Raw genomic sequence first — 20349 nt, forward strand, 5'->3', positions numbered from 1 at the left:
CTATTGGTGACAAGAGAACAATGCCTGCATTACTCACACAATGCAATGCGTTTATAAACATAATAATTCCTTTACCTAATGCTTCAAAACCACTTGCTCCGTCTTCAAGGCCTGGCTTCGTTTCCCGAGAGGAGTTCTAAACAAAAATGGTTGTTTTTCATGGGGTGTTATGGAGATTTCACACCCTCCCCTTGCAACTTGGTATTAGACACTGGGGGTGGGGGTGGGGAGAGGGATCAGACATACACAGAAATATCCTTTATACTTCTGCCACAAAGAGAGGCACACAGTGCATTTCCTAGCCCGTTTGAAAACATTCTTCCCGATTCCAAGATTTTCAGCAGGCTTGGCAGCGAATTAGTGTTGCATTATTTATTTTCAGAGACCTTATCCATATTTGTCCAACCCTGAATGCCCCGTGCAACCATCGGACCCGTTTCTGATCCTAGGCACACTTGAAGTTAGTTCTAAGCCGATTGTCTGCTTCTGTTTTAAAGTGTGTACAGCCGGTCCCATAATTCCCTTCAAACTATTTTCACTCTGCGGTGTGTGTGTGTGTGTGTGTGTGCAAAGTGCCGTCAAGTCGCAGCCATCTTATGGCGATCCCTTTTGGGGTTTTCATGGCAAGAGACTAACAGAGGTGGTTTGCCAGTGCCTTTCTCTGCACAGCAACCCTGGTGTTCCTTGGTGGTCTCCCATCCAAATACTAACCAGGGCTGACCCTGCTTAGCTTCTGAGATCTGACGAGATCAGGCTAGCCTGGGCCATCCAGGTCAGGGCTCACTCTGCAGTAGGGCAGGGTATTTGTATCCCCAGACCCTACACATCTAGATTCACTTCTCTTTATACTTCTTTATACTATCGGCTGGGGATCAGTTGTAACAGCAGGAGATCTCCAGCTAGTACCTGGAGGTTGGCAATCCGACCCACAGATGCAACGCTGAGGAAAGTCCAACCTACTGCATGTTCACCTTTCACAAAGCTGCTAGAGCAGCACGACGCATTTGGCCATCCTGAGCTGTGGGGGGGGGGGCTCAAACCCCACTGAAATTAGGGCTGCGAACCTCCAGGTAGGGACTGGAAACCTCCCGGAATGACAACTGACCTGCAGGCTACCGGAGATCATTTCCACGCGGGAAGGGGGGGAATGAATGTGAATATTATGTTGTATATTTATTATTGTTGGAAGTAAGTCAGATAAACTAAACTAAAACTTCAGAGGGTGCCCCTGTAGCATTATATCCCCTTGACACCAGGGCCGGATTTAGGTTTGATGAGGCCCTAAGCTATTGAAGGTAATGGGGCCCTTTATATGTCCAGCTGTCCTTTGTCATCAACAAATTGTCGTTGCTTTTTGTGTTGAATATATGCTATATGGTAATTTATGGACCTAATAGGTATCTAAAGCCATTTGCACATAAATACTCAAAAACAAAACCGAGACAAATGAAATCTTTCTATGAATATATTAAAACCAAAAAATAACAATTAAACTCTATGAGCTACAGCAGGATTAAATTGGAGATCAAATCCACTCTGCTAGTAAGTTAATGTATTACTATATTCTACAAGGGGGTAGTACTAGGCATATCAAAATTGAACAATATTTATGTAACGTTGTTTCCCTTTTCCTTTTTTCCCTTCTGTACCCCTATTTATTATTGAAAATCAATAAAAATATTTGTTAAAAAAATAAAGCCATTTGCACATAAATACTCAAAAACAAAACCGAGACAAATGAAATCTTTCTATGAATATATTAAAACCAAAAAATAACAATTAAACTCTATGAGCTACAGCAGGATTAAATTGGAGATCAAATCCACTCTGCTAGTAAGTTAATGTATTACTATATTCTACAAGGGGGTAGTACTAGGCATATCAAAGTTGAACAATATTTATGTAACGTTGTTTCCCTTTTCCTTTTTTCCCTTCTGTACCCCTATTTATTATTGAAAATCAATAAAAATATTTATTAAAAAAATAAAGCCATTTGCACATAAATACTCAAAAACAAAACCGAGACAAATGAAATCTTTCTATGAATATATTAAAACCAAAAAATAACAATTAAACTCTATGAGCTACAGCAGGATTAAATTGGAGATCAAATCCACTCTGCTAGTAAGTTAATGTATTACTATATTCTACAAGGGGGTAGTACTAGGCATATCAATGTTGAACAATATTTATGTAATGTTTCCCTTTTCCTTTTTTTCCCTTCTGTACCCCTTATTTATTATTGAAAATCAATAAAAATATTTATTAAAAAAATAGCCATTTGCACATAACAAAACATGTATTTTATCAAATTAATAGTGAAATAATTATTATTTCCTTTAAATTTGGGGGGGGCAAGAGAGTGAGGCCCTAAGCTATAGCTTGTTTAGCTTATAAGTAAATCCGGCACTGCTCGACACACACCCCTACTTGGCCACCTCAGTACACGCAACTCCTCTAACTCTAGAAAGCACGTGAGAACCCGTGACGCAACGGCGAGGCAGCTTCTGAGCAACGAACTTTGCCTGCTCCCCCCCCAAAAAAAGCGGGAAAATTGTGCCCCCTCCCCCCCGAAGAAAACGCTTTAGTCACCCGCCCAAACGGAGCTCCTCCGCTTCCACCCGGCGGCTTCCGCTCGGTTCAAGCCGTCCCGCCACCGCGCAGGCGCCCTGGCGCCCTCCCTCCGCCCAATCGCCCGCCAGGAGCGCGTCGCGTTCGAGCCCGTTGGAAACAGCTCGGGCGCATGCGTGCCCGGTGACTATGGAAACACTGTTGTTGTTTTCCCCAGTGGGCGAGGCAGGTAGGCCTTCCCTAGGGTTGGTCCTGAGGAAGGGGCGTGGCGCGGATCTGGGGTTTCAGGCAGGGTTTTCCCGTGGGCCTTCGCGGCTGCTAAGAGCCTCCAGTTATATAGGAAAGGAACTTGGACTTTTACCCTCGTTTCTGGCCTTGCCAGCACCAGGCTCAGTGGCAGAGCATCTAAGGTCCCAGGTTCAATCCCCGGCATCTCCACTTGGGACCAGGCAAGTAGGTGATGGGAAAGACCTCAGCCTGAGACCCTGCAGCAGTGGTTCCCAACCTTTTCTTGACCAGGGACCACTAGGACTTTTTTGTTCGGTGCAGGGACCCCAAGGTTCAAAATAAAAATTCCAAGAATTTTAAAATAAACTTTAATCATAACTGTTAAACATTAAACTTAGAATAATATTTGAATATATATATATATATATATATATATATATATATATATATATATATATATATTTATAATAACTTTTAATTGAAAATATTAATTTATTAATTTATTTATAACTTTCTTTTGCGGAACTTAATTTAGTTCTCGTGGACCCCTGGGGGTCCACGGACCCCTGGTTGGGAACCAGTGCCTTGGAGAGTTATGGAGAGGAGCTGTGGCTCAGTGGTAGAGCATCTGCTTGGCATGCAGAAGGTCCCCGGTTCAATCCCAAGCATCTCCAGTTAAAGGGACTAGGCAAGTAGTGATGGGAAAGACCTCAGCCTGAGACCCTGGAGAGCCACGGAGAGGGGCCGTGGCTCAGTGGCAGAGCCTCTACTTGGCACGCAGAAGGTCCCAGGTTCAATCCCCAGCATTTCCACTTAAAGGGACCAGGCAAGTAGGTGATGGGAAAGACCTCTGGGGCCATGGCTCAGTGGTCGAGCATCTGCTTGGCAAGCAGAAGGTCCCAGGTTCAATCCCCGGCATCTCCACTTAAAGGGACCAGGCAAGTAGGTGATGGGAAAGAACTCAGCCTGAGACCCTGGAGAGCCGCTGCCGGTCTGGACCGAGGGTCTGATTCACTAGAAGGCAGCTTCATGTGTACCTGGAGATTTTCGAGGTGGTGTTGAGGAGGGTGGGGTTTGGAGAGGGGAGAGATCTCAGTGGGGGATGATGCCATATAAAGTCTGCTCTTCAGAGCAACCATTTTCTCCAGGGCAATTGATCTGTGCCGCCTGGAGATCAGTTGTCATAGCGGGGGATCTCCTGCCACCACCTGGAGGCTGGCAACCCTATCTCCAAGTGAGCTGGTCTCTTGCCTGATCAGTTGTAATCCCAGATCTCCAGCCACTATCTGGAGATCGGCAACCCTGTCTCCAGGTGAACTGATCTCTTGTCACCTGGCGATCAGTTGTAATCCCAGATCTCCAGCTACTACTTGGAGGTTGGTAACCCTATTTCCTGTTTATATTTGAACGTCTTAAACTGTTTAACAAGGGGGGGGAATACACATCTGCTGAAATTGCAATTTAAATTTACAGAGCTAAAACATCAACCAGGGATGTTTACTAAGCTAAAACATCAACCTCCCTTTGCAATTTAAATTTACAGAGCTAAAACATCAACCAGGGATGGCCAAGGCTAGCCTGATCTCCTCAGATCTCAGAAGCTAAGCAGTGTCAGCCCTGGTTAGTATTTGGATGGGAGACCACCAAGGAATACCAGAGTTGCTGTGCAGAGGAAGGCACTGGCAAACCACTTCTGTTAGTCTCTTGCCATGAAAACCCCAAAATCGGCTGCGACTTGAAGGCACTTTACACACACACAAAACATCAACAGATGGTGTTTTTTTTAAAAAAAAATCAAACCTGGACCTGGTTTTATTTGGAATCTCCATTTCATCTGTATAAAAAGGAGAGTGGTACATCTGTGGTAAAAGTGAGCAGAGGGGTGGTGAGGGCAAATTTAATGCATTGCAATCGGAAATCATTTTTGTTGTGGGGTTGTGGTAAACTCCCCCCACCCTCCATTTCTGGAAACATGAAATTGGTAAAATCTCCAGGACAGAAAAATCTTCTGGAATCTTACGACACTTAACTCTTCGCTTTTTCAGCCCCACAGTTTAGGAAGGATGTCTACAAGCCAGAAGGAGTTCAGCTTAGGGCAAGGAAGCTGAGGAGGGTTTTGGAGACCATGCCTGATGAGGGGAGATTGAAGGAGCTGGGAATCTCTATGTAGGAGACGAGATGCTTGTGAGGTAATACAATTGCCAACTTCCAATACCTAAAGGGATGCCATGCAGAGGATCGGGCAAATATGTTTTCAGCTGTGTTGGATAATAGGACTTGGACTAATGGAGATAAACTACAGCAAAGGAGGTTTAGTCTGAATTTGAGGAAGAACTTCCTGACAGGGAGGCGTGTTCGACACTGGAACAAGTCTCCCTCATGAGGCTGTGGATTCAACATTGAACGTTTTTAAGTATCGATTAGATATTTACTCGTCAGGGATATTATACTTGTAGTTCCCGAGTCAGTAGGGGGTTGGACTAGATGACCTTGGTGGGTCCTTTCCAACTCTGAAATGAAATAAAATGCTCCTCTTTTATTCCAGCAGAAGCTTTCGTAGAACCCACTTTGTCAGATGCTATGAAGGGATCATCACTCTGTGGATGTTTTACGTAGCGGTATAAACACCCCTGGGACGGAAGGCAGCGTGACATAGCCCAATCTTGTCAGATCTCGGAAGCGAAGCAGGGTCGGTATTGGAAGGGAGACCACCAAGGAAGACTCTGCTCAGGAAGGCAACAGTTAATCACTTGCCTTGAAAGCCCCTGGCTGGAGTCGCCTGCGACTTGACAGCACTTTACACACACACCCATAAACACCCCTATGTACTGTTCCCTGCACAGTAAATACCATTCTTTAGACATATACCTACACAAAAGATCTGCCCAGCCAGGAGCCCACTGCTTTGCATCTGATGAAGTGGGCGGTAGTCTCCGAAAATTTAGGCTGGCATGAAATCCTGCGAGCGTTTAAGCTGCTGCTAGCCTCTTGTCTACTCCTCCTGCAGGAGTACCATGGCTACTTGTCTGGAATTATTCCTCTGAAATGCTGCTGCTTTTACTAGTCATGATGCATACTTATTCTCTCCAGTATCAGAGGAGCATGCCTATTATATTAGGTGCTGTGGAACACAAGCTGGACAGTGCTGCTGCAGTCGTCTTGTTTGGGGGCTTCCTAGAGGCACCTGGTTGGCCACTGTGTGAACAGACTGCTGGACTTGATGGGCCTTGGTCTGATCCAGCAGGGCTTTTCTTATGTTCTTATGTACCCTGCCCATAAAGGGAATGAAATGGGCTCAAATGCAACCAAGGTCTTTTCATTCAATGAAGGAATTGCATATCTAGCACTGTTCAAAGTTTATGATTCCAGTCTACAACCACAAAGTGGAAACATCTGTCCTCATTGAGTTTCTGCTGGTGAACGCTTTAAAAGCCTCCAACTATAGTATGGCACGTCTCCCACACCACCAGAGGTCACTGTCGCTCCTTCATTCTACTCTCTTCACAGGATGTGTGTAGGGCCGTCAAGTCCCAGCTGACTTATGTCAACCCCGTAGGGTTTTCAAGGCAAGAGATGAACAGAGGTGGTTTGCTATTGCCTTCCTCTGCATAGCGACCCTGGTATTCCTTGGTGGTCTCCCATCCAAGTACTAACCAGGGCCAACCCTGCTTAGCTTCTGAGATCTGACAAAATCAGGTTTGCCTGGGCCATCCAGGTCAGTTTTACAGGATACTAGAGACCATCTCACTACATAATCTGAGACTCTAGGAAATGTAGCTTTGATGGCTGACATTTAAAGCGCTAAAATAGAAATGTGACAACTTGATAGGTGCATATAGCAGCAACACGACCACTGACAAATAGAAAAAGCAAGTTCAAGAAGCTAGGAATTCTGACACACGTTATCAGATTTCCAAAACTTTAGACCAGGAACCCACTATTGTTTAAAATTTTGTAACTGTGATATGAAGCATATGATTTATGTGCAGTCATTCAGGCAAACTTCCATAAATCAAGAACGCTGTCATTTTTAAGAATGCTCAAAATTAAGGCGAAGAACAAGACTATCCAACTATCCAAAGGATAATTAAAGAAAAAACACACTTTAAAAGATAGATGTAATGAGTTTAAGAGATTAATTGGATTGATAAATCTGAGGTCCAACAACAGGTGAAGATGGAAATCGTAAGAAAGAGAATTCACAGTGAGTTCTCCGCCTGGGGTGTGAGCCTAGCTTCCTCTTGGCTTCATAGTTTGCATAAAAGCCCTAGTGGTGGAAAGTGTACCGAGTTCCAGCTGACTCATAGCGACTCCATAGGGTTTTCAAGGCAAGAGGTGAGCAGAGATGGTTTGCCATTGCCTTCCTCTGCATGGTGACCCTGGACTTCCTTGGTGGTCTCCCATCCAAGTACTAACCAGGGCTGACCCCGGCTAGCTTCCAAGATCTGATAAATTCAGGCTAGCCTGGGTAAGTGGTCAGACCCCTCCTCCCGCGAAAGGGTGCCACAAAGGCATGGGGCCAAAGGCTCGCATAAGAACAAGACACTGCTCCCCACAAAATGGATGCCTCTCAGAGAATTTTGGGATCCATCTTGTGTCAAGCCTGGACAGGAAGGCAGTTGGCTGCTGTACTTCTCCCCTGGTCCTAAGGTGTGCCTGGCTGGACAATGGGGCTAGCTATTCCCCATTGTGTCACCCTAAGGTGATTCAATCAATGCTCTGAGCAGATCATTACTTACCCTATCTGCACCCATCCCAGCAATCGATCAGTATTCAGGAAAAAAGCCCAGGCATTCTCTGGCATTCTGACGACTCATAAAGCCTCTGCTTTTTGTTTGGACCTTGGAAAAACAATCAATTCTTTGTCTCTGGCTTTCCTGCCAGCTTACCTCATACCACCCCCAGACCCATTTTGGGGTATAAATATTTGGCCATTCATAGTGTGTGTGTGCCTTGAATGTCTTCATGCACCCGTTTGCATGTGGGCTCTTCCTTTGCTGCTGGAAACGCTGGTCGTTTTCCTCTTCAGCGTTCCTTTCCCTGGACATCCCTTCAAGACTGGCAAATATCACCCATCCCTGAAACCCTATCAGACTTCTCTTTTCTCTTGCATGTACTGTGGGTGTGTGTGTTCATTGCTTGAAAGTATATTTCTTGTTTCAATTATTTTATTCCATAATAAAACCAATTTTAATTGTACAACTGCCTGCTCATTTAAGAGTTTTCACCCAAGATTATCCTGGTATACATAGGTTATCAATCCGAGTTACCCCCTCTTGATCTGCCTCCCCAGCCAATTCCCCCAACTTAAGTAGAGACTTGCCTACATAGGGTAAACACCTGGGCCATCCAGGTCAGGGCATAACAGACATACATACCTGCAAATAAGATCACAACTTCAGAGGTTAGAGTTTCCTTTCCCCTCACATTCTAGGCAGGCTGTTCCATTTTATTTTTAAAACTACCTCATATTACATTTATGTACTCATTCTTCAATTCGTTGCCATTTTTTAAAAACTGGATTAAGTGAAAAAATGTCCCCAAGGACAGGTGGCATTTCTTAGCAATATTATCCCAAGGGTATCGTGCGGTGGAACCCAAACCTTTTCATGCCACTGGCCCCCTTGGTTCCGTAAGCTCATCCCCAGTGCCCCCTACCCTACCCTATAAAAAGCATTATTCAGAATAACGGGTTGCATGGCCCATTAAGGCAGATAATAATGATCCAATTCAAAAGAGTAACTACTTGGAGTGAGATTTGCCAGCATGGTGCTACAGCCTGATCAATCATAAACAGGGGAACAATGCAGTCAAAGGGCCCCAACTCCAGCACACACGCCCACCACTTCCTTTCCTATTAGTGCCCCCCAGGTAATCCCACTTCCCTGCAGGGGGCAGTACCGCCCACTTTGGGACCCACTGGTATAGTGTATATACTGACATTAAGGCAAAGAGTAACTTCTCTTGAAGAAGCCCCGTCGCTGAGAGTGGTAAGTTTCACTACTGCAGTCAAAAGCTCTGCTCATGACCTGAGTTCAATCCTGACAGAAGTCGCTTTCAGGTAGCCGGCTCAAGGTTGACTCAGCCTTCCATCCTTCCGAGATCGGTAAAATGAAGACCCAGCTTGCTGAGGATAAAGTGTAGACGACTAGTGAAAGGCAATGGTAAACCACCCCATAAACAAAGTCTGCCTAGTAAACATCGTGAGGTAACGTCACCCCATGGGTCAATAATGACCCAGAGTTTGCACAGGGCACTACTTTTACCTATAACTTCTGTTGATAAAACTATTCTTCACTATACTACGTGCTAGGAAGCTACCAATCCCCAAAAACATGAAGGAAGGCTTGGAAAGAGGCAGGAAGGGGGGAAAAAAGACTTTGGAAGTTTATTCTTTGATAAAATTTCAACTGAAAGTGATGGACTTTGCAGTTAACATTTTTTCCTAAATGCACAAAAAACTATTCACAGGGAGGTCTGAGTTTACTCTAAGACATTAAATTAGAGCTACATGAGAGCGACACAGAAAATGAAATTTCTATTCAAGGGGCAAAGTCCAACAATCATTTTGGTAAAGCAATGGCCCGTTCTGGTTAATGAGTTCAAAGAAAAAGAAATCTTCCTATACAAAATTACAATACAGAGAACGCGTACAATTACAATACAAGAAGGGCTATTTGTTAGTAACTAGCATCTAGAACAGAATTTTTTCATAATAAAAACACGTAGAAATTAAAATCAGTTGCTATTTTTTTTTCTTAAACTGGAAAAAATGGAGACAAATCCCAAAGTTCATTCGAGAGACACTTGTCAGACTCTTAAGCATAAAAGTGATATTTGTTTTTTTTTTCTTTTTAAAAAAGGAATTTGGTTTGGTAAATGAAGCCAGTTCCTTTACAACCCAAAAGGGCAGAAGCCAGAAGAACTCAAGCACGTCATGCCGAGAGGTAGAGAGGTGTCCATATATAATCACAATCTTCTATTGGTTTTCTTTTTTTTTTCTTTTTTTCTTTTTTTTTGTCTGAGGTAATTAGCTGTGTGTGTCAAGTTGGAGAATCAAAAGTATTGGCAAAAAAAGAGCAACATTGACGAGTTACACTAACGACCTCTTTCCTCTCCTCAAACAGGTCCTAAGAATTTAATTAGATGCATCTGAATTAATGCTTCCGGGATCCCCGGCGGGTGAAGTGATTGACGAAGGAGTAGTTGCGTCCTGCCAGCTGCCATTCGCCTGAAGGGGAACAAAGGCATTGCGTTAAGTCCACCCGGCATTACTCGCGTCCTAAACCGTTTTCGATTACGGGCTGCCACGTCACAATGGGAGGAGGTTAAGCACATCTTTGTTCCGCAAGATTTAGGGCCTGGAGCAGAACTCGCGACACTGCATTTCACTTTCCGGGGCACGGAAGGCAAAGTACTGTGTAAATGCCGATCCCGCTGCTTCTGTTTGACGGCTTGTACCGTTTCCCCAAATGGGGCTCCTCTGCTCTTGCCCAACTTCTGCTAACTTAAACAGTAAAAGAAACCTAACGGGTTTGTGAACGAGAATTACCAAGCAGCGTAAGGGACGGAACTGCATGTGCAGTGAAAGGAGCTCTGATATTCTTTTCAGTTCCCAACTTCTTTTCAGGTCCCAATCCATGGCCACTTTGTGGATTTCACTGTAGACTAGCTCTGCGCTTTGTCTGTTGCAGTCTCTTCCTCCAACTAGCAGCTCTCTCCTCCAATGGAAGGGGACTGGAAGTAATCCACTGAGCCGATTGGGGTGGGTGGATAAGCTGGCTTCTCTCTCTGACCATCCCTAACCAATCGGGGTTCTGGTCTTTACAGTACCACGACTGATACAGAGAAGGGCTTCCCTTACAGTCTAAAGAGCCAGGGCTTTTAGAAATTCCTGGTTCTTACAGTGGCAGAGATTGGGAACAGACTGCCTATCGCCCTCCTCTATTTGGAGCACCGCTGCGTGGTTGGCCAAGTGCTGGCAAACATTAAGGCCGCAGCAGACTTTCATTCTGACTGCATTTGCAGAGGAGCCAATGGAGGTTATGCCTGCAGGCACGTCTGAATTCTGGAGCTCGAGACATTTCGCTCTCAAAATCAGAAGCTCCTTACGTCAATGCGCTGTGTCGAATATAAAGGGTTCCCCACGATGCTGTCATATCTTCCTGCCTGGTGTATGACATGGTGTAAGGAATCCATCTGTAACAATACAACCAGATTGGCAACAAAAAAAACCCAAACCATTCAAACAGTGTTGAAGATTCTTCAGAGCCACTGCCTAAAGCTCTACCACCCCACCTCTCTTTATGCAACCCTCATAAGACCAGAAACGTTGTGTGTGTCCGGCTGTGCTGGCAAGTTCCAGCTGGATCCCAAGTCAGTATCCACTTTCTGCATTCCTCTAGCATCGTGACCACCCTGTGTCAGAGGGCCGTCAGAGTGGGCAGGACTACTGCGATGAAGATGGATGAATCTCTCTGGAGACAGCAAGTTTGGGAAATGAAGGGGGGGGGGGAAATGGCCCAAATATCCCTGCTCTGGAATGCATGGCACAGCGCATACCCTCTACGGCTGGCACCCATGCAACGAAGCCAGCGACACCAGAGACCAGCAGTGAATGCCGCCACATGCCCTGGAACCTGGGAAATTCAGTTCTGGATCAGCAGCAGCTGCAGCCCATGGTTTGAATGCTGATACCATTGCCATGCACACTAAGAGGGACGCTATGTCTTGGCAGTTCTCTGGGTTCCTCTAGGCTCAGGCACAACAAACTTGAAACAGCCTTCATACCTTGGCCATTTATGCACGGGAGGTTTCGCCTTGGATTGGCCACTCTCTAGATGCGCATTTTCCCCATCCGAATGCTCAAAACTCTGCACGGGGGCTTATTTTTGAGTTCTGAGAATTCAGATGGGGAAAATGCGCATCTAGAGAGTAGCAAACCCAAGGTGAAACCTCCCGTGCATAAATGGCACTTGTCTGGCGCTACTGCACAATTGCAGGTAACGGCAGACCTTTTTAACCCTTGTATACAAGGCTGTTCTCGCATGTGTGTCTGGTTTGCATAACTCTGCCTTCTCACACATGACATCATAAACACTGTCGGTCAGGCCAAGAGAAATAAAGGCTCAGGAGCCCCCCCCCCCCCATTCATCTGGGGGGAAAACCTGGGAAATTTGGGAGAGCACTGGCGTGGGGAACTCCTATGAAAGAATTTTCACTTGTGCAATGACCGAAATGCTCCTCAAAATGGTTTCTTGCTCGTGCATGAAAAAGTCTGAGGACTCGTTGCCATTTTTCAATCGGAAATTTTCCATCTGGAAATTTGGAGGGATGCAGGGGGGGGAAACCTCAAGTGAAATATTTTCTCGTCTGGAACGAGTAAAATGCTTTTAAGAAATGCTTTTACTCAAAATGCACAGTATGAAAATTTGTACGTAAGAGTCTACAGAATTCGATAATGACAACAGCTATGAAAACTGTGTGTGTGTGTAAAGTGCCGTCAAGTCGCAGCCGACTTATGGCGACCCCTTTTTGGGGTTTTCATGGCAAGAGACTAACAGAGGTGGTTTGCCAGTGCCTTCCTCTGCACAGCAACCCTGGTATTCCTTGGTGGTCTCCCATCCAAATACAAACCAGGGCTGACCCTGCTTAGCTTCTGAGATCTGACGAGATCAGGCTAGCTTGGCCCATCAAGGTCAGGGCATGAAAACTGTAGACATAACATGTTTTCAAGAATATATTTTTGCTCAAGTATAAATTTTGCTCAAACAATCCTGAAGGGGGGCCAGATGGAGTTTGGAGCCAGAGTGACCCCTGCGCCGGCGTTAGTGCCACTTGCGCCAGCTATATTGGCTCTAATGCTGGCACAGGGCCACTTACACCGGTGCCAAGGAGCCACATGGCAGCACCACATAGGGGCACCGGTGCAGCCGTCACGGTAGCGTTTCCCCGGCGCAAGGGCTCGCACTGGCGCCAAAGGGGGCGTGGACTTGCGCCAGCAAAAGTGCTGGCACAGCTCTGTAAAACTAGAGCAATTTCACGGGGTTTTCGGGGAAATAACATTTTTGCCTTGTTGCGCCTGGCAACGTATTTAATGATAATGTTATTAAAGAGTTTACAAACTAACAAAATTTATTTTCTACTTTCAATTTTGCTTGCCTATCTCACGCATGGTGAAAATTTCGAGACTTGTGCTGAGGTAACATAGGGCTCTCATTTTGCAACTCCTTTCCGAGTACCAGGTATATTAGCAAAAAATTTTATAGAAATTTTTTATTATAATTCCATAAATATGCCCACTAGTACAATTTATATGCCAACTAATGCCTGTTAAGATTTTATTGGTAGAATTAGTTTATGTTTGACAGGAAAGTAAGTATTGCACATATTTCCCCACATTTATATTTTTTCCCCAGAAAAAGAAGAAGAGGAGTTGGTTTTTATATGCCGACTTTCTCTACCACTTAAGGAAGAATCAAACCGGCTTACAATCACCTTCCCTTCTCCTCCCCAGAACAGACACCCTGTGAGGTAGGTGGTGCTGAGAGCTCTAAGAGAGCTGTGACCAGCCCAAGGTCACCCAGCTGGCTTCATGTGGAGGAGTGGGGAAACCAACCCGGTTCACCAAACTAGCATCCACCGCTCATGTGGAGGAGTGGAGAATCAAACCTGGTTCTCCAGATCAGACTCCACTAGTCGAAACCACCGCTTTTAACCACTACACCACGCTGGCCCCATATGGCAATATGGGTGCCCCCCACCCCCAGCAGCTTCAAAATTTCTAGAAACTTTACATCTCTAGCCAGGATAGCTGCCAAATTCCTTATAACATCAGGATAAAACTATACAACATTCCCGTCTTTCCTTGCCTAAGCCAGCACAGGGTGGTTTAGTTTCAACAACTGATACAAGAAACCACAAATTAATTATGGAATGATCAGTTTCCTAGTGAATAACTCCCATGGGGGCTGGCCCTCTTGCCACATTCCAAGGCAATCTTAAATCCCAGTAAGCAATAAAAAGGGTTCTTTGAGCACACAGACTGAAATATTTCCCCCCTGAAGATGATGTTTTTTTTGGGGGGGGGGGGATTGTCACACAAACTTCTCCGCACACCCACCTGTGACTGAACATTGGCTCCCACTGGCGAGTTCTGGTAGGAAGTGAGGGACTGCAGATTTATAAAGGAATCTCCAGAATTTGTCATTTTAAATGACCCAGAGGAACCTGAAGAGGAAAAGAAGTTACGGTACCTAAGGGTAGCTCTGCATCTGCTGATTGTCGTGTCACAGAAAATAGCACAAGGAACTATGGCGTTTCATGTTGGATCCCGTGAGTTATCACGAATCGTTTTTGGGTGGTGTTCCACATCTGAAAGCGCCTTTATAAGAGAGTTCTGGGTGAATGTCAATATCGGATGCTAAGTAACTGTTGGGAAGGCGGTCCTCCGTGGTCTCTTCCTTTGAGAGCTTCACACCCAGCTCCTTAACTTGGTGAGCTTGCTAATCACCCAATGTGGGACTGCCCAGAATCCACAACGATGAAAACAGGGTTGCACTTACCTGGAACTGTTGTTCATCGAGTGGTCTTCTGCACAGACACACATCCCTCCCTCCTGCCCCGCTGTGAACTCTCTGGCCTTCGTCTCTCGGGGTCTCCGGGAGTGGCATGAATCCCTCCTGGTCATGTGATCATTTGGGCAGTTCACTGCCAGAGGGAAGAAGGGCGCTCCTAGTCTACTAGAAAGCTTTGGAAAGCTTTTCCAGGGCTGGCTAGAAGCTGGCAAGTCTGTCTCTGCGGCTGGCCTGTGCATGCCCCTCCTCCTGGCCATGTGATTGTTTTGGCAGTTAACTGCCAGAGTGCGACCCTAGAATATGCTTGGCCATATTTACAACACAGGTCAGTTCCAGGACAATTCAGCAGAGGGCCCTCAAAGTGAAAAGGGTTCCCTCCAAGACTGAATCTTCTCCACCTGCGTCATGAAAGTTATTTACAGATAGGTACCCAACTGCACAGGTTTGCCACTGCTTTTTTTTTTTTTTTAAACCAACTACCTTGATCACAGTCTCAAGACAATGATGCATGTTATGTGTATGGGAAAAGCATACAAATTCATACTGGGAAAAGGGAACAAACGGAAGTGAAATTAGACATGCCATGGAGCAATGTGAAGAAACATCCTTGTGCGAAAGATCAGCCGTGGGTGAACATAGATTAAATAAAGCAATTGCCATTTCCCAAAGGATTTCGAGCAAATTATCATTCTTCACGGGAAACAGAAATTATTAGAGAAAAAGAATTTGGGTGTGGATCCAAAGGTGCCTTTCCATCAGCCAAACGGCAGTTTCCCCGACCAAATGGCCGCTCTGTTTGCAAAGGGAGGAGAATTTCGGATGATTCTTCCCTCCCCCTCCGCTACAGACTCCTACTTTGCCCCTCCCACTCTTGCAGGGGGTCCGCTGACCCACAGGAGCACAATTTGAGGGGGGGGCACAGAAAGCTGCAGTGGGAGGAGCAGGCAGGGAAGTTGCCATCCTCAAGTGCAACTCCACTCGCTCTGCTTTGGATCTGAGCCTCAGAAAACATGTCTGTTTCTTTTTACATAATTGCTCGTGTGTCCAAATGCCAGTCAAACCTGTCAAAGAAGAAACACACATGTTTCAGGCCTTTTTCTCCCAGGATTTCTATTAGCGAAACACCCATAAAGAAGAGCAATTTGTTCAAAATGTGCTGGGAACTGGATATGTTTAATCCATGCTAAGTCAACCACAAGAACAAACTCAGGGTGTCGCCTTCTTGTTGCCGCACCCGTACACTGAACGACTAGCAAGGTTCTCAAATGGCGTAAAAATGGCAAAGCGATTGCAAAAGAACCAACACAAGAGTTTAGACACACAGTGAAGTTCTGGGTGACTTTCAAAGCGGCAGAAGATGCTTTTCCACCAGCCACTGCTTCGCTCAGTAGCTGTGAAGGCAAGCTACTTAGATGCAGCCTTTCAGTACTCACCAGAATTTGGGGTGGGTGGAGAGCTTGCCTGGTTGCCTTGGGCTACCACATTGGTGGCATCTACCGCGGTTTTGGCGGCGTAAATGTTCGCCTCTTCTTGGAACTTCCCCATATTTTTCTTATACCGGATTCTCTTGTTACCAAACCAATTAGAGACCTGCAACGACACTTCAGGTAAGGCTTAGTCAAGGCTCTCAACAGAAGGAATTGAACCTGGTCCTCCAAATTAGAGTCCACCGCTCATGTGGAGGAGCGGGGAATCAAACCTGGTTCTCCAGGTTAGAGTCCGCCACTCTTAACCACTAAGCCCCACTGGCTCTCGAGGTATACTTGAGTTACATATAATTTCATAAATAAATGTGGTAAGTTAAAATGGTGCATCATATATTTAAATGACAAGAGTCGATCAATCTTTATCTACCCAGCTTCAGATCTTGTTGCTGTATATTTTCAAAACAAAACAAAAACTTGTACAATAATTTGAAAATAGGTGTGTTGGAAGTGGCTTCCACCACAACGTGCTTCCTACCTGTGAGACTGTGATGCCTCCTTTCTTGGCTAGCTCTTCTTTGGCTTCTTCACTGGGGTAAGGATTACTCAGGTGAGAATAAAAATACTCGTTCAAAACCTCTGTTGCTTGCTTGCTGAAGTTACGCCGCTTACGCCTGGGAACACAATGAAATGATTTATTCTGATGATGATGTTAGGATGTTAGGATATACTATACTTCCAGCCCAAGGCTGGAAGCAGAGCCACCAAGGACTCCAGGAAAGGATATACTGCTTTGAGCGGGCTGTTCCAACAGTATCTGTGGCATGGGTTCTGATGCTGGAGACTATCGCCATAATGGCATGTCTTACGTATGTTTTCCAAGACAAAAGCAAGAGTCCAGTAGCACCTTAAAGACTATCAACATTTCTGGCAGGGTATGAGCTTTCATGAGTCACAGCTTCCTTCTTCAGATACAGGTAGAATGTGAGTCCATGGAAGAAGGGAGCTGTGACTCAAGAAAGTTCATACCCTGCCAGAAATTTTGTTAGTCTTTAAGGTGCTACTGGACTTTTGTGCTTTTCTACTGCTTTTCTACAGACAGACACGGCTACCCATCATGATAGTTTTCCAAGACAGAATTTATGTTGAGGCAAAAAGCAGACACTGCTAAAAAATCATACATAACATTTTCAAAAAGGTTCTTATTTAAATGTAAATAATGACGGCAACAGTTAATATGTTGTGATGTGTTTAATGATTAATTATTAGAGTTTTCAGTGTTATAAAATTTAGCCTAATATCCAAACATGGTGTTAGTTCTATCTATTGTGACTCTATTAAGAGTTTTGCCTGCATAATACTTTCTTTGTTTTCTACCTCCAATTTGTTTTCTACCTCCAACTTTTCAGATTGCAAAAAATAAAGATACATGTGCTACGGCAGCATAGGGTGTACCAGTTTGCAACTCTTTCTAAAGTACTGGCTATATTCACAACCTTTTTAATCAAAAATCAATATATTTATACCTCTAAATTCTATAAGGATGCTAAATAGTACAATTTTATATGCCAACTAACTTTTGGTTCTGAAATCGATAAAATGGTTTTTCTACTTTCTGACTCTGATTCGCATGCCACCCTCGGAAGGTCTCAATTTGCTATTGCGGCCAGGAAGATTAGAGCTCTTGAAGCTATCAAGAAAATTCTGTACATGAGTGGGACCTTTGTTTTAATAGAGATTGTGCATGAAATAGTTTTATTTGGGCAACGTAAATCGGTGCAATTTTATCCTTTTTTAGATACCATTTTAGGTTTTTTGTACCTATGTAAGGATATTTTGTAGACCTATGGCTAAACAAATAAACAAATTCATTCATTCATATGCCAACTAAGTTATAGATTATGTATTTTCTGTTGTTAAATCTGTAAAAGAAGTTTAGGTTTGATAGGAAAGTAGGAATTGCCTATATTTCCATTTTTCTTAAAATGTCCATTTTCTCCAGTGGCGTCAAAATTGCCAGAAAGTTTACATGTCTGTTCATAACCATAGTCAAAGCCTACCTCCCCGGAAGAGCTGTAACTGGTGAACCAACTTTAAGGGACTATATTGCAACAAAGACAATTTCAGCCTCCCTCTGAAGTGACAGACCTAACAGTACCCCCGAACTACAGACCTGCTCAGCGGTCTCTTGCTCATCTGTATTACTGAAAAATAGCCCCACATTAGCTTTTGAGCTGCACTTCAGACTCAGACGATGGCAAATAGCTAAACCCTAGGAGAGGGGTCCCCAACCTTTTTGAGCCTTTGGACGTCCACCTTTGGAATTCTGACACAGTGTGGCGGGCTGCCACAACATGGCTGACACAGGAGGCAGAGCCAACCACAGAACGTCAGAGAGCGAGGTCATGTACAACTCTAGAGCTAACGCTTCAACATTTCTGGCACCAGCTTTAGGGCTGTGCTTATTGATAAACCCGAACCGAAAAAAATATCGGAAAAAAGCCATTTTGGTAAATTTCGGGTTCAGGTTTACCAACTCCCTAAAACTGGGGAGGATGGCAAAGCCGAATTTGCAAATTGTATCTATGAATACACTGTATCTCTATGGAGGAGCCCGGCCCCTCCATAGAGATACATAGCGAAGTTCCCACTAAAGAATCTGAATTCAGCCACTCTGCTATTTCTTTTCTATGGAGGAGGATGGGGGCGACTCCTTCCAGACCCCATAACTCCGGACCCCCGACCCAGTCTTCACCAAACTTGGGCGTTCTTGCAAGGAGAGTCCCTTGGAAAATTTGGGGTTCTTGCAAGGAGAGTACCTGCAAAAATGCCCCCCCCCCCCAGGAGCCACGGAAGCCCCATAGGCTTTATTGGACCCGAATTTTTTGGGAAACCCGGAAAAAAGCCGAATTTCCACATTTACCGGTATGGGAATTCAGCTTATTTCGGGTTTCCCGAAAAAAATTGGGTCCAATAAACCCGAATCCAAAATGTATCTTTTTTTTTGTTTGTTTTTGCACAGCCCTAACCAGCTTTGTTTAACAGGATGCCTTTTAAAATGAACACAGTGTTTAAAAATATTTTCTTGCATACACACAGCATTCCTGCCATCATGCAGTGAAGATCCTTGTGCTGTGGTGGCAGCTGCTACCAAAGCAACTTTTTAAAAAATCTGCCCACACAACCAGCAATGATGATCCCATGACCATAGGCAGATGTTGAGAGGGAGGGCATCTTGGCCATCTTCTGGGCATGCAGTAGGGGTCACTGGGGGTGGGGGGGGGAGGTAGTTGTGAATTTCCTGCAATGTGCAGGGGGTTGGAGTAGATGACCCTGGTGGTCCCTTTTAACTCTGATTCCACAATCAGATCTCCAACAGCCAATCAGAAGCCCTGCTAGGCAAAAGCCCACCTAGCCCTGCCCACTTTCTAAAAACATTTAGCGGGCTGCAGGAAGGGTGTCAGTGAACACCAGGGCACCCATGGACACCACATCAGAGACGCCTGCCCTAGACGATGTTTCTTCTTTTATTCCAACCATTTCCTGCAGGGATCAGTATCAGCCTGCACAACCAAAGCATGGAGTAAGGCTCTGTACAATGCCCTCTGCTGGGCATCATAGATGTGAGCAACAAATCCTGATCGTTCATTACCTTGCATCAAGAAACCGCGAGCGCAGGATCATCACGGCCTCGCACGTGCTCTGCTTCAGCTGCATTTGGATGGTGCTGAACTTGCCGTGAATTATATTCACCATGCGCTCAATTTCTTTGGGTGAAATTGGCCTTGTCCTACTCTGCTCCCGGAGCAGGTTCATAACGTGAGTTGTGAACTCACTGCAGGCCTGGAAATAAAGAAATAAGCACATTTAACTGAAGAATAAACGGGGTTGCGCTTCCCTGTAACTGTTGTTCATCGAGTGGTCTTCTGTGCAGGTGTTAATGGGGACTGCGCATGCGCAGGCCAGCCCCGGAGATCAAACTTCAAAAGCTTCTAGAAAGCTCAGCTCAGAAGGAGCTCTCCTCCCTTCCCTCTGTCTTGCGCCGGCGTCGATGATTCTTCCCACCCAAATGGGCACATGACAGTGGTCTCATTGGAGAAGGAGACGTTCAGCATCTAGGCAAACGTGACTGGTGACGTCGAGGAGACAGAGTAGGAGAGCAACAACTTGGAGAACGAGGTAAGCTCTGTCAGGAGAAGTTGTTTTGCTATGCCTACATCAAAGCAACGGAGTCAAAAATGGCAACTCGAGGCAGTAAAAGAGGATCCTTTTTGGAGAAGCCGGTATGCCTTGTACAGCCAAATGTTTTGATTTTTTTCTTGGCTTTCTTTGCGGGACGCTCCAATGCAGCTGGAACTGCAGGGCCAGAAACTGACTTAATTGGAACTGGTGGGACTGACGATGCTGACGGGGAACGGGCTCTTCTGGATTGTTTCTTGGATTTTTCCGGCACCCCCAACAACTTCTCCCAAAGGGGATCCTTGAGCCTCGAAGCCCGTTCTTGCCTAGCCTTCGGGGTAAAAAGGCTACAAGCTCGGCAAGTCGACGTA

At 45.2% G+C, this 20349-nt stretch overlaps 1 protein-coding gene across 2 annotated transcripts in view; it reads right to left on the reverse strand.

Moving 5' to 3' along the window:
* Positions 1 to 9163: 9163 nt before the first annotated feature.
* The window catches only part of LOC130482942 (pre-B-cell leukemia transcription factor 4-like), a 45523-nt gene continuing 34337 nt past the window's right edge, over positions 9164 to 20349 (reverse strand). Inside the window, exons 4-9 of one of the 2 annotated variants that reach the window (XM_056855823.1) lie at positions 19452 to 19642; positions 16338 to 16473; positions 15809 to 15965; positions 13922 to 14028; positions 10912 to 10998; positions 9164 to 10030 (exon numbers count right to left, since the gene is read on the reverse strand). In XM_056855823.1, coding sequence (XP_056711801.1) covers positions 9938 to 10030; positions 10912 to 10998; positions 13922 to 14028; positions 15809 to 15965; positions 16338 to 16473; positions 19452 to 19642 — 771 coding nt within the window. In that variant the 3' untranslated portion in view covers positions 9164 to 9937. The remainder of the gene's footprint in view (positions 10031 to 10911; positions 10999 to 13921; positions 14029 to 15808; positions 15966 to 16337; positions 16474 to 19451; positions 19643 to 20349) is intronic. The other variant, XM_056855830.1, reaches the window with a different exon arrangement.

The sequence above is a fragment of the Euleptes europaea genome, chromosome 1 (genome assembly GCF_029931775.1).
Source record: "Euleptes europaea isolate rEulEur1 chromosome 1, rEulEur1.hap1, whole genome shotgun sequence".
Lineage (NCBI taxonomy): Eukaryota > Metazoa > Chordata > Lepidosauria > Squamata > Sphaerodactylidae > Euleptes > Euleptes europaea.